The sequence below is a fragment of the Taudactylus pleione genome, unplaced genomic scaffold, assembly GCF_031769625.1.
Source record: "Taudactylus pleione unplaced genomic scaffold, aTauple2 ptg000711l, whole genome shotgun sequence".
Taxonomy (NCBI): domain Eukaryota; kingdom Metazoa; phylum Chordata; class Amphibia; order Anura; family Myobatrachidae; genus Taudactylus; species Taudactylus pleione.
This window is the reverse complement of record NW_028285113.1, coordinates 9,958,601-9,970,958: the sequence shown is the minus strand read 5'-3', so window position 1 is coordinate 9,970,958 and position 12,358 is coordinate 9,958,601. Positions and strand designations below refer to the sequence as shown.

The 12,358-nt window shown below is 44.7% G+C and overlaps 1 protein-coding gene across 3 annotated transcripts in view; it reads right to left on the bottom strand.

Moving 5' to 3' along the window:
• The window catches only part of AASDHPPT (aminoadipate-semialdehyde dehydrogenase-phosphopantetheinyl transferase), an 89,983-nt gene that overhangs the window by 69,751 nt on the left and 7,874 nt on the right, over window positions 1-12,358 (bottom strand). For 2 of the 3 annotated variants that reach the window (XM_088456747.1, XM_088456746.1), the window contains exon 2: window positions 792-1,020. In XM_088456747.1, coding sequence (XP_088312873.1) covers window positions 792-1,020 — 229 coding nt within the window. Of the gene's footprint in view, window positions 1-791; window positions 1,021-5,070; window positions 5,426-12,358 lie in introns of those variants that run through there. The other variant, XM_088456745.1, reaches the window with a different exon arrangement.

Genomic DNA, 12,358 nt, shown 5'->3' with positions numbered 1-12,358 from the left:
AACGACCAGCAATCATGCCGATGTTCAGGGCGATTTGCCTTCACCCTGGACATGCATGATTGCCGGTATACACTTAAAAGATTTAACAAATGACGGAACGATCACTGTTCCGTCCTTATACAGCCTCACATGCGATATCGTGTGATTGGCCGTGCAACACGGCCAATCACACGATACCGCATGCGACCGCGGGGGCACGCAAATCGGGTGTAGACATTGCACAATATGCCCAATTTGTCGTTCAGATTTGGACAAATCGGGCCGATATCATTCAGGTGTGTACCCAGCCTTACAAATGGTGAGGTTGTAACGTGAGACTTTGGAGAAGATTCCGTATCTACTTCATGAATCCCCAAAAGGACCACAGACTACTTATCTAACCCTTGCATTTCAGGACACACAACCTTAGCCAGTCCAAATCCAATTATTGAAATGTAAAATAAAGTGCTTGAGATTAGATGAAGTTACTAAGATTAGTAGATATTGGCTGCAATATAATATAAAAGGTATGGGACCTCCAGGCTAGAAATCCGTTGCCCACAAAGTCCAGAAAGATTAAAAAATTAATTTCTGCTGCTGCTTGGCGTTGCTGTCATCACAAGTATATGACCACACTAAGCCTACTGCTTAGTCACTGTGAGGAGCACTGATAAACAATATAGAAAGGAGCCGAAAGCCAGAGATAGTACTAATTATGTTATTTAGTATACAAGCCCAAAATCTACCATATAATATATATCATAGCAGTATTATAGCATCATATAATAAAACAAAATACCACGGCAGTATACCTGGCCGGTCTGTTTTCATAATGTCAACTCCGACCTGGAGCGCCGGCTCGGCAGCAAGAACTGCGTAATCCCCTTGGTGAGAGACATTGAAATTAAAATTTGGGTACTGAGCAGCAGCAATGTCATTGGCCAGGAATGGTTTCCCCTTCGCTGTTCTTTCCAGCAATATCTTGTTCCATGGTATTTTAAGCTTTTCTGATATTAACTTTCTTATCAGAAGACGACCAGCCTGTAAAATAAAAGGATAGTAAGAAATTTCCAAAGTCCAAAAATCTTATCAACACCAAAGCCCCTTTGGTTAAACAAAATCTAGGCAAATAAAATAGTTAAAATTAAAAGTTGTCTTTGAACCAGAAAGACATGTAATTTAGAGTATATTAGTCTTGTAATATATAATTTTGTCACATGTGCTGGTAAGCAGCCCACCTATTATGCTATTACCTTAACTAAGCCGCAATCTGTCATTCAACCCAACGAATTAATGACCAAATATGCTCAATGGAATACTAAAATGCATAGATCCAGTTGTTCTGAGGGCAGGCCAGATGACCGAATTAACAGAGGGTCTCAGTTTGTGCAGCAAATGACCATACATAAATCCTAATAGCATCACCAGAGACCAGATTTATAGACATGGGGGAATATGTATCAAAGCTTCATGTGAGATAAAATTGTGAGATATATATCACCAACCAATCAGCTTGTAATTTACATTTTGCAGGCTGTGTTTAAGAAATGATAGTTTGGAGCTAATTGGTTGGTGATACTGTATATATTTCACAATTTTATCTCACATAAAGCTTTGATACATATGCCCCATGATGTGAAAACCCATTTATGAAAACCTGGCTATATTGGGTTCAGTACATGGCGATTTCAGGACAATTCGGCCTCCAAGAACATTCAAATTTAGCAACAGAATGTAACTTCCTGCCAGTGTGTAAAACATGTTAAAACAATTTTTAAGTAGCATTCCTTTCCTAGTTGAAACATTATTCTTTAGATGCAATGGAGCACACAAATGTAGCGTTCCCGCTAGGCTGTTTTAGCGGGGTGCGGCGCCCTGCCCTCCTTCTGGAGGGCAAAAAGCACCCTGCCCTCCAGGAGGAGGGCAAAAAGCGCCCTGCCCTCACAGCCTGCGGAAGCCGTTCTCACCCGCGGGACGCAGTGTCCCACGGGTGGAGAAACATGCGGTGACCCTGTCACCGCCGGAGAATAGACGCCGGGCGCATACGCCCGCCATCTATTCTCCTTGTCTGCAGGGCTTGGGAGCTGCCCGGCGTGTCCGTAAGTGCCGGGCACGCCCCCAAGAGTGACGAAAAGGGGACGCGTCTTATAGACACGCCCCCTTTTCCGATGACCCCGCCCCCTTCTCGGTCGCGTGCGCGCGCGGGCATGCCCTCTCTAGCTCCGGCGCCCTGCCTCCCGCCGGAGCTAGAGGGAACGCGACCGAGAAGGGGGCGTGGTCACCGAAAAGGGGGCATGTCTAGAAGACGCGTCCCCTCTTCGTCACTCTTGGGGGCGTGCCCGGCACTTACAGACACGCCGGGCAGCCCCAAGCCCTGCAGACAGGGAGAATAGATGCCGGGCGCATGCGCCCGGGGTCTATTCTCCGGCGGTGACCGGGTCACCGCACATTTCTTCACCCGCGGGACACTGCGACCCGCGGGTGAAGACGGCTCCCGCAGGCTGTTAGGGCAGGGCGCTTTTTGCCCTCCTTCTGGAGGGCAGGGCGCTTTTTGCCTTCCAGAAGGAGGGCAGGGCGCCGCGCCCCGCTAGAACAGCCTAGCGGGAACGATAAATTCTGTTTGATAAATCATGACAGTAGTGATGTACTTTACTATTTCGCATAACTAGTTTGTAGAACAAAGGGAAATTCTATTCTAAGCATTTCAGGTTTGTAAATGACTTATTTCAATTATATTATTCTTCATCAGTAATCACCAGTCAGGAAACCTCTGTGCTGCATTATCCATTGCATGCATGAGTGTGATACAAGTGTAGAAAATGAGGCAACCCTTAATCATTTCCATGCCTTTATGCAAAGTGGTCAAGAAGATAGGAAGTGCTTACAGCGTTATGCACTAGGGGGGGGGGATGTAATAAGTTGTAAAACCAGCTTTATAACTGTCATTTTAAATTTAGCAGCGAACTCGCCGAAAACACGCCGATTCCTTTAATACGGAACCTATTACATAACCCACTGCCCTAAGATTGGTATTGGCCTCCAAACACTTCTGCTCTGATCATCAACACCGGCAACTTAAATGAAAGTTTCAACCTTGCGCAGAAGGAGACGGATATTGGTGTATGACGTTTCTCTCTGGAGTAGGGTGGTTATCAAGATAGAGGGGTGGTTCATGGTGTGTAATGATGATGATAATGTTAGTGGGTTTGTGATGATGTTTGAGAGACTAATGAAAAGTGATTACGATGAGAGGGGGTTAATCCCTGATGGATAAATGTCCTCATTTAAAAAAAAAAATCTTAAAACTACTCTAAGGAAATGTGCAGCACATACAGTACTTATGTAATGTGCATTTATGGCAGTGGTTCCCAAACTGGGTGCCTCAGGACACTTGCAGGGGTGCCTCAGGTTGGTTGTCCAGCACCAAATCAAATTATTTATGGTCAATGTAATGGAAATATGTTGACAAACAGAAGCTGAAACCTGTCCACAACCACATAACTGAACCTAATGCTGCCCATCCACTAGGCCAGTGTTGGCTAACCTTGACACTCCAGCTGTTATAGAACTACATAACCCAGCATGCACTGCTACAGTTTTGCTATTAGGGCATGCTAAAACTGTGGCAGGGCATGCTGGGATATATAGTTCCACAACAGCTGGAGTGTCAAGGTTAGCCAACACTGCACTAGGCAATTATATTGAGCAATCGAACAATATCGCTATCGTTCAATCATTCATTAATCGTTTGCAAATCGTTCACTAAAATGTCTAAAACGAATAGCGGCGCGCTCCCGCTGGTCGTTTAGACATGTATTATCGGGCAAACATGCTGGACAACCTGACGATAACCTCAGGTTGAGCATGTTAGCAGATGATTGATGTTCCTACACTGACTGACTGCTCGTTCAGTGTAGGCACATCACAGACTGACAAACGACTGCACGATTATAATGTCGTAATCGTGCAGTCTTTTGCCGGTCTTCTAGTGGATGGGCAGCTTAAGGATGACAGGTCAGCACAATTTACTTCACTTTACTACATTGCTGCATTTTTTTCTGAATCTCTCAATAACAAACTTTTGGCTTAGGGGTGCCGTGAAAACAATGCTGTTACTCTAGGGCGCCGTGATTCAGTAAAGTTTGGGAACCTCTGATCTATGCACTGAAAAGATGTAATTGTATTGCCCGTATGGATCACCAGTACTACAAGTATACTAGACTACCAGTGTAAAATCCGCAAGCCAGGGGCGTCTTAAAGAGAGGGGGGCCGTGTGCGTTCCCCGTGCCCTGCCCCCTCCTCTCTCCCCGGCGGCTGGCAGCCAACTGACGCGGCTGGCCGGCCACTGCAGTCAGTAGACTGGGCACTAGAGTGTGCCCAGAGTGTACTGCGCATGTGCAGAACACCGGAAAAATGATGGACCAAGGACAGGTGAGTTTTAGATAATATGGGTGAAGGGTGTGCAGTGCGGGGCCCCTCTGGACCCAAGGCCATAGTTGCCGAAATTCAGTTCCCTCCTTCCGGGAGGGAGCTGAATGCCTGAACACAGCAAGGGGGCGTGGCCAGGCACTGACTCTGCATGGGGGCCAAAAATAAAGGCTTTGTGAAGTGGGGGGCCAGAGTCACGATGACCCGAATGAGCGCGAATCGCATCATCGGGCCCCCCGCTGCAGGGGGGGGCTTCTAGTTGTAGTTGGGGGGGGAGGGCAGGCGGCAGCTGGGAGGCTTGCCTGGCTTTCTGGGGGTCGGGAGCAGTGGGGGGGGGGGGGTCAGGAAGGTAGGCAAGCCTGCCAGGCACCGCGCAGCCTGCACCCATTATAGCTACACCCCTGCCGCAAGCCCATTTTATAGTCAATATGCAAAAACAGTTAACACTAACAAAAAAACTTTTAAGCCTTAAGTTTATTTGCATAGATATGGGGGAACGCATACAATCATCATATAAGGATCCTGGACAAGGGGATCATTTTGGGTCCCAAAACAAGGACAATGGGATGGATCCGAAATTAAACAATATTTACTATTATGGCATATATATTATCAGGTGGAATATATATGTGTTATATGTACATATATAATAACAGTTTGTACCATGGCAGCTTTGGCATCACGGGTGAACATGAATTGGCCAATGCGCTGCTTCTCCTCGGGCTGCACACACCGGGCACACAGCAGCCACTCAGCCCGGGCCGGGCACCAGCGGCCGCAGGGAAATGCCCACCTGACCCTCTCCATAGTCAGACGTCGTCCCCAGAGAGTCGGCATTTATAGTTTATAGACACAGCAAAGCGGCCGCCATTCCTCCATCTCCAATCACACCAATCATGGCGGCCGCGATTATACCAAAGCACTGTCTGCTTTGGTATAATTGCGACAAACACCGACCAATCTGTCCACATGGAGCATTTGTAAATAGTCAGGGAAAGAAACTGTCGTGGCTTTGTTTTAGTACGGAGGCTTCAGTTTATAACATATATACAGCCGGCGGCCATTTTATCGGAGCTAACAGTTCTAAAAAATAAAAAAAAAATCCACTATACGACAGAGGTGTGTCAGTTTCAGATTTTTTTTTCATTCACGCAACTTTATTTAAACGTTTGTCTAGTATAGCAGTAGCATGAGAAGTGCATTAATAAAGAATTATACAAGTTTAATTATCAAATATGAGTAACCCTGCTGTTTCATGATGTTTCAATCTCTTTGATCTCTGGGGCAGCAGAGATAAATGTATTAAAAGTGTGGAAAGCTGTACATACTCATTTTACCACACTTTTAATACATTTATCTCTGCTGCCCCAGAGATTACTCACTGCTGGCTAATGCTGAAAGAGAATTGGTGCTTCTAATGCTGCATCATTTACAGCACTATTGAACAGGACCTTATTCAGATTTTTTAACTTCAATTATGTAGCAAAATGGCATATTTTTTAATAGCTTTTTGCAGGAAAGCTTTCCCGAAAACATCAGTTTTCAGGATGAGTCCTGCAAAAATTACCCTGATTCCCCTATGCATAAAGTGGTTAAGGCAGCAGATAGTGGAGATGTAAAATGATTGTAAAATGTACCAAGCTCTGAAAAGCTGTATTTTCCGGGACTAGGGGGGTCATTCAGACCCACTCGCAAGCGGCAGTACGCTCGCAAGTGGGTCGATGTTCCCCACTGCGCATGCGTGAGACCCGGACTGCGACAGCCAAGCTGTCGCTCCGCCGGGTCTCGCACCAAAGGGGGCGTGCTGTCGATGGTGACTGACAGCACGCCCCCTTTGGTGGGCGTGCCTGCCAGACGGAGGCGTTCCCATGGGAACGCCTACCGTCTGAAGCCGGCCCCACTGACATCACTAGTGATGTCAGTGGGAGTGATTTTGGCTCTGATAGAGCCAAAATCACTCCAGGGCTTGTGGCAGGGAGACCCTACCGCAGGGTCTCCGTCGCAAGTGCGATGGTCAAGACCATCGCGACCATCTTTTGGACGCTTGTATATGCTGTGGGTGGTCACCCACAGCTATACGAGCGTCCAGTAGGACGCTCCATTTTAATGGAGGAGGGCCCTGATTCAGAGCGAGCGCTCTGGTCAGAGCGTCCGGCTCTGAATCAGGCCCTAGATCCATACTTGCCGTACTTGCGGGCTGTCCCCTCCAGGAAGGAGCAGCCAGGTGGGAGGTGCGAGGCGCTGTGATTGCTTCATCATGGACCCACTACACAAAAGGGGTTACTCAATTGTTGGTGAAGTGGGCAAATGGCCGCCTGGCTGGCCGAATGCCCAATTTGCACAAAAGTGCTCACTACCCTATGGTGTAGCGAACAATTTTGTGCGAGAAAGATAATATAATTGAAACCTTATTCGAGCACTACCCTAAAGGATAATTGCACTATGAATGCCCTATGTGAGTAGGGAATATATAAAAACCTTTGAGCTGGCTGATATGAAGATTATCACTTGTATCGAAAAAATGTTGGAGAAGTGCTAAGGGGACGCCTATTCCATCCTATGACCAGCTGATCCAGAACCTCTGCGGCTTCGGAAGTACCCGGGCTCTGTAGCTGCTTGTTTCTGTTGATCTGCATATATCATCTGGTACAAGGCCAACCCTTTTTAATTTTTTATATATTTTATTGTTTAATAAACTGCTTTTGTGATTTACTGCACCATGAGGAGGTTTTTTTATGTTTAATTTCATGATTTACCTGTGAGCTGGAAAATTACCCAGGTCTCAAAGATACCTTGATGAAAGTGCCATTAGCTATATTGATGTAAGGATCAGTGTGAGCATCCATTCTGCTATTTATTACATCCATTATGTATGGAATCATTTTCTCCATCTATTAAGAATTTAAAGATACCTTTATGTGAGGATTACTGCACTTTTTGATGTAAGACACTGTAAGCGTTGTGGTTCACGTTTGGTCACCTATTCAAAAGTTTCGTCACATCATTCACTTTGAGATAAAGATACCTTTATATGAGGACTATCACATATGTTTATGTAAGCATTATTTCTTTTATAGTGCATGAGAACACTGGTTGTGGGATATGGTGTTCCCATTTACAGACACTGGTGGCACATATGAAGCCGAGTTATTTTGGGTTTTAATGTGGTCCTCATACTTATACAACCTTTTTTGTTTATTTTTCTTGTGTTACATCCTTGAGAAAATCCCTTACATGAAAGAAGACGTCTAACGACATACAATCACACCATTGGATGAGATTGGCGCAGAAAAATTTTACCTTCATTTGTTTGTGTTATATTGTTGCAAGATTAGATGACTTGTATAAGGTATTCTCTTTTGCTGACAATTTGGTAGCGCCTAGGAACCAGATTTTTTTTTTTTTTTGTTCGATAGTTAAAATACTTACCGGGTTGGGATCTTCAGTGTTCTGCCTTCCGGCGTCGGCATTACATCCGCCGGCGCGGCTAACAGCTAACCCAGCCCACTATTTTTATGATCGGGATGCCGGCTGTCAGGATTCCGGTGTCAGCATCTGAACTGATGTTGGGATTCCATTGCCGATGTTCTGCCTGCGGGTTGGGATTTCGACTGCCAACATCCTGATCATAGGTAAATTGACTACATCCCATAGCTACCTATGCTTCTTCAGGCTGCCTACACACATTAATTCCAGTGGCTTCTTATTTTGAATAAAACTGCCCACAAATTTCTGTATATATGGCCACTTTCCCATCTGAAATACAGATGTGCACCAATAATTTTAAATCTTACCTCTCCGGAGTCCCGTGTCGGCGGTATCAGCGCTGAACAAATTGCCTGGAAAATGGCTGCTGCAGCCATTTTCCCACCATTTTGAACATGCGCAGTTGGGAAATTGCTGGGAAAATGGCTGCCGAGCCATTTCCCTGGTGACCTGCGCATGCTCAATAGACTCTGGGCACAAACTAGTGCCCAAAGTCTACACTCTCCTCCTGCATTCACTACTAATACTCCAGCAGCACCCAGTTGCACACTCATCTCCCCCCTGCATTCACTTCACACACACCAGCAGAACCCACACACTCTCCCTCCCTGCATTCACTGCTGTGCCAACACCGCAGCAGCAGAAACCAAACACTCCTCCCCCAATTAACTACCAACAACTCAGCACACACAAATACTATCTGTTAATCAGAACTTTCCGTTCTTGCTATTTGCTGCTCCCACAGCAACAGCAGAGAGAGCAGGTCCCTTATTTGTAAGAGGGAAGAACCATCAAAGGAGGGAGGGACCATTAACTCTAGCCTCTGTCATGCCCATTTAATGTATATTGGTGTGGTTCCTTACTGGAGATCTAACCCTAGAGATCTGCCTCCAGGGTGGGGGCTTTGGGAGAGGGAGGATCGCGGCACATGGCCCCGGGGCTCCCTACTTATTCCTACGCATAAACTGATGTGCTATGGGACCTGCTGAGGACAGGGCTGATGAGAGCTCAGCAGGGCCCGGGTACAGGGGCATGACCAAATCCGGGAGGCGTAGCTACGTCCCTTCCAGAAAAAAACACCCACAAAACACAAAAACTATGCACGGCACCCCGCACTGCAAAGGGGGATATTTGATCCCCTGACCAGCTGGCCCAGACCCCACCAACAAGTAAAATACCAGCTTTTAGCTGGAGAAAGCATTATGTGCCTGATTCAGAGTTTAGAACAAAGCAAGAAAGAGCAAGTAACTGTGCATCTTGGTAAAACCATGCTGCAATGCAGGTGGGACAGATGTAAAATGTGCACAGAGATTTAGATTTGAGAGAGGCGGATTCAAACTGAAATCTAAATTGCAGTGTAATAATAAAGCTGTCCGGCATTTTGTGGGCTACATGCGACAGCAGCCATCACAAATATGGATGCCTTGGTACCCCTTGCATTGCTACTTGGTTTGTCCAGATGAATTGCTCTATCTTACTCTATTTCCAAATCTGATATAGGCCCTATTTTTTGTTTTGCAATATTCAACAGAAGTAAAAGAGCAAAAAATATCACAGATTACTCCACATTTTGTATTCACTTGAAATTATTGGTCAACCCCATAGTTTTCAATGGGGACAGACCAATTAAGCAATTTAGAAAGATGAGAACAAATTTAGCTATTTTAATCTTTTGTTAAAAACAAAGCACCATCTTGAGATGCTTACCTGAAGTGATAAATTGTCACTTTGAGTTCAAGTCCTGGTGACAATCAAGTACCGGCAAACCAGGGCGTTTCTATATTTGGTGCAGGGAGTCCACACCACATACCTTGCACTCATTTATTAAATACTTACCTCTCCGGAGTCCCGCATCGGCGGTACCATCGCTCTGTAAATCGCCTAGAAAATGGCTGCCGTGGGCATTTTCCCGGCATTTTGCGCATAATAATCCCGGAAATGTCGCATCTCATGTGTTTCTACTTCCTATTCCTCCCTGAAGCAGCTCCGCAGGCTGTGGGCAGGCTGAAAGCACTGCACAGATCAGTATAATATGTGCAGGCTTCATTAAGTGTTAAAAATAGAAGAAATGGTTAATTGCAAAAAAAAAATGTGTAGGGTTTCCCCCAAATCAATAACCAGCCTTGGACCTCCGAGCCAGGTTTGGTATTAGAAGATAGGGGGAAAATAATAGCGTTGGGTTCCCCCTATTTTCCAATAACCAGCACCGACCTTAACCGGAAACTCTTTAGCAGGTAAGCAGAGAGCATGGGGCCCCCCTGCCATGAGGTTAACCAGCCAAAAAAATGGTTAGCTGGTCAGCCCAGGTCTGGAATCCCTCAGAAAGTTGGGTCCCCTCTCGTGAGGGACAACCAGCCCTGGGCTCTTTCCCCGTATCCCTGGACAGTGGGTGTGGAGGTAAAGATAAATAAAAAGTTAATCATTTTGTTTTTTTACAGGCGGCCTACAAATCCCAGCTGTACCCGCATGATGGCACTAGTGTAACAACAAGTGCTAGCATGACTAGACATTAAGGGTCTGCTAGCCCTTGTAGTCCTCCTGTAAAAAAACAAAACACAGACCAAATATTGTATACATTTAATAAAAAAATCACTCCCCCACACCTCCCTCTTTCACCAATTTATGACTTACAAAATGCAGGAATCACGTCCTCTTTGATTCATGAGGGCATCCATGGGATCTTTAAAAAACAAAAAAATGCCGGACTGCCATCCGTCCTATCGCAGAGTGACAGGTTACTCCCGATCACTCAATAGAAAAGAATGGGGAAGTAATGACTGGCTGAAAGCATGGGAATGGTAACTATTGCAATGTCCATTCTCAGCCAATCAGTGCCACCCCCCCTCCTCCACTCATATATTTTCCAATTCGAGCTCTGGCTCAGGGGTCCAGGGCTGGTTACTGATTTGGGTGGGGAGGGACCAAACACTTTTTTTTTAAATTAACAATTTCTTCTATTTTTAAGTTATTAAATTATTATATGTTTACTACTAGGCTGTTGCTATGGCTTTAATCGCCTGTTTTGGCGTACGGCCTGTCATTTGCTGGTTGGAGAAGTTTGTTATTATCCATTTCATTTATTATCTTTTCTACTAGGCTGCTACTCTAGCTTGAATCACCTATACTGGCCTCAGGACTGTGATTTGCTGTTTGGAGTATGATGCTGATCTAGTTTTCTATTACACTGTATTCCGGCAGCAATCACCTGAACTGACCTGAGGCCTGTGATTTGCTGTTTGGAGAAATGTGTTGGCAATATATTATATTGTCTCCCAGACTTTTACTTTTAGGCTATTAGTTCTTGATTAATTAAAATATCCTCTAAGGTATTATAGTTTATTAAACTGCCATCCTGTCTACCACTGCCATTATGTTTGATATGCTATATTCTTTTAAACTGCCATGTGTTTGTGCTGCTGCGCTGTTGCTTAGTTTAGCCAGCCAGCTCGCTGCAGCCTTTGGCCAATATTGATGAAAACAATATTACGAGCTGTGAGTTGGTCAAAACCAAAACAATTGATGGTGGTTTTGATAAAACCAAAACACAACGATGATTTAGTAGCAAAACCAAAACACGGTCTGCGTACATCTCTACTTATAACAATAATGACAAATGTTTTATTACAATATTACAAACTTTTTTTGCTACAGTATGAGATTAATTGCGCAAAAAGCATCTTCATGTGTCCTTATATAGCAGCATTACATCCCTAGGACAGCCCTATAAGCTTCACTTGGCAGTTATTGCTCATGCAGAAAATAGCTGGTGGATGTATTGGATTGGCTTCATGGAAATTTGCCAGTGGACACAGAAGTTATGATGCCACTGGGAAGCCTGGCTGCTCCACATCTCGCTGTAGTTTCTCTAGATTTCCCTCTGACCAAATTTGTTTAAAATGTTTTCCTATGTATTTTTGGGCGTTGCATTAGCTCTGAGCTTCCAGTGTTGGAAAAAAAATTAATGCAGTGTTTGGGTGTTATTTTTATTTTTTTTAACAATATCTGGCATCAGCACTTGAGAAAACCTTAGTGGGAGCAAGTCTATAGCATGTACTGTATATCTGTCTATTCTACATACAGGTATTAGCTTCACTGTCCCGTGTTGCTTGGTATTTGTTTTAAACAAATTATTTATTTATAAATCTATTTTATTTTTCTGTGAGTTGGTTGAATGATCTGGAGAAAAAGGCTCCTTTATTACCAAAATGTCTGAGCCTTACTAACCATGTAAGTTCATAGTCTGCTGCTCCGCTCTGTCAGTCCCTCCATTGGTTGCCGGTTTTCTACCATATTCTATACAAAATACTTTTACTTACACATAAGGCCATTAACCAAACTACACCAACATACATCTCTTCACTTACAGTATCTCAAAATATCTCCCAACCCAACCTCTCCACTCAGCACAAGATCTGCGTCTCTCATCCCAATGCATTACTTGCTCTCATTCATGACTACAGGACTT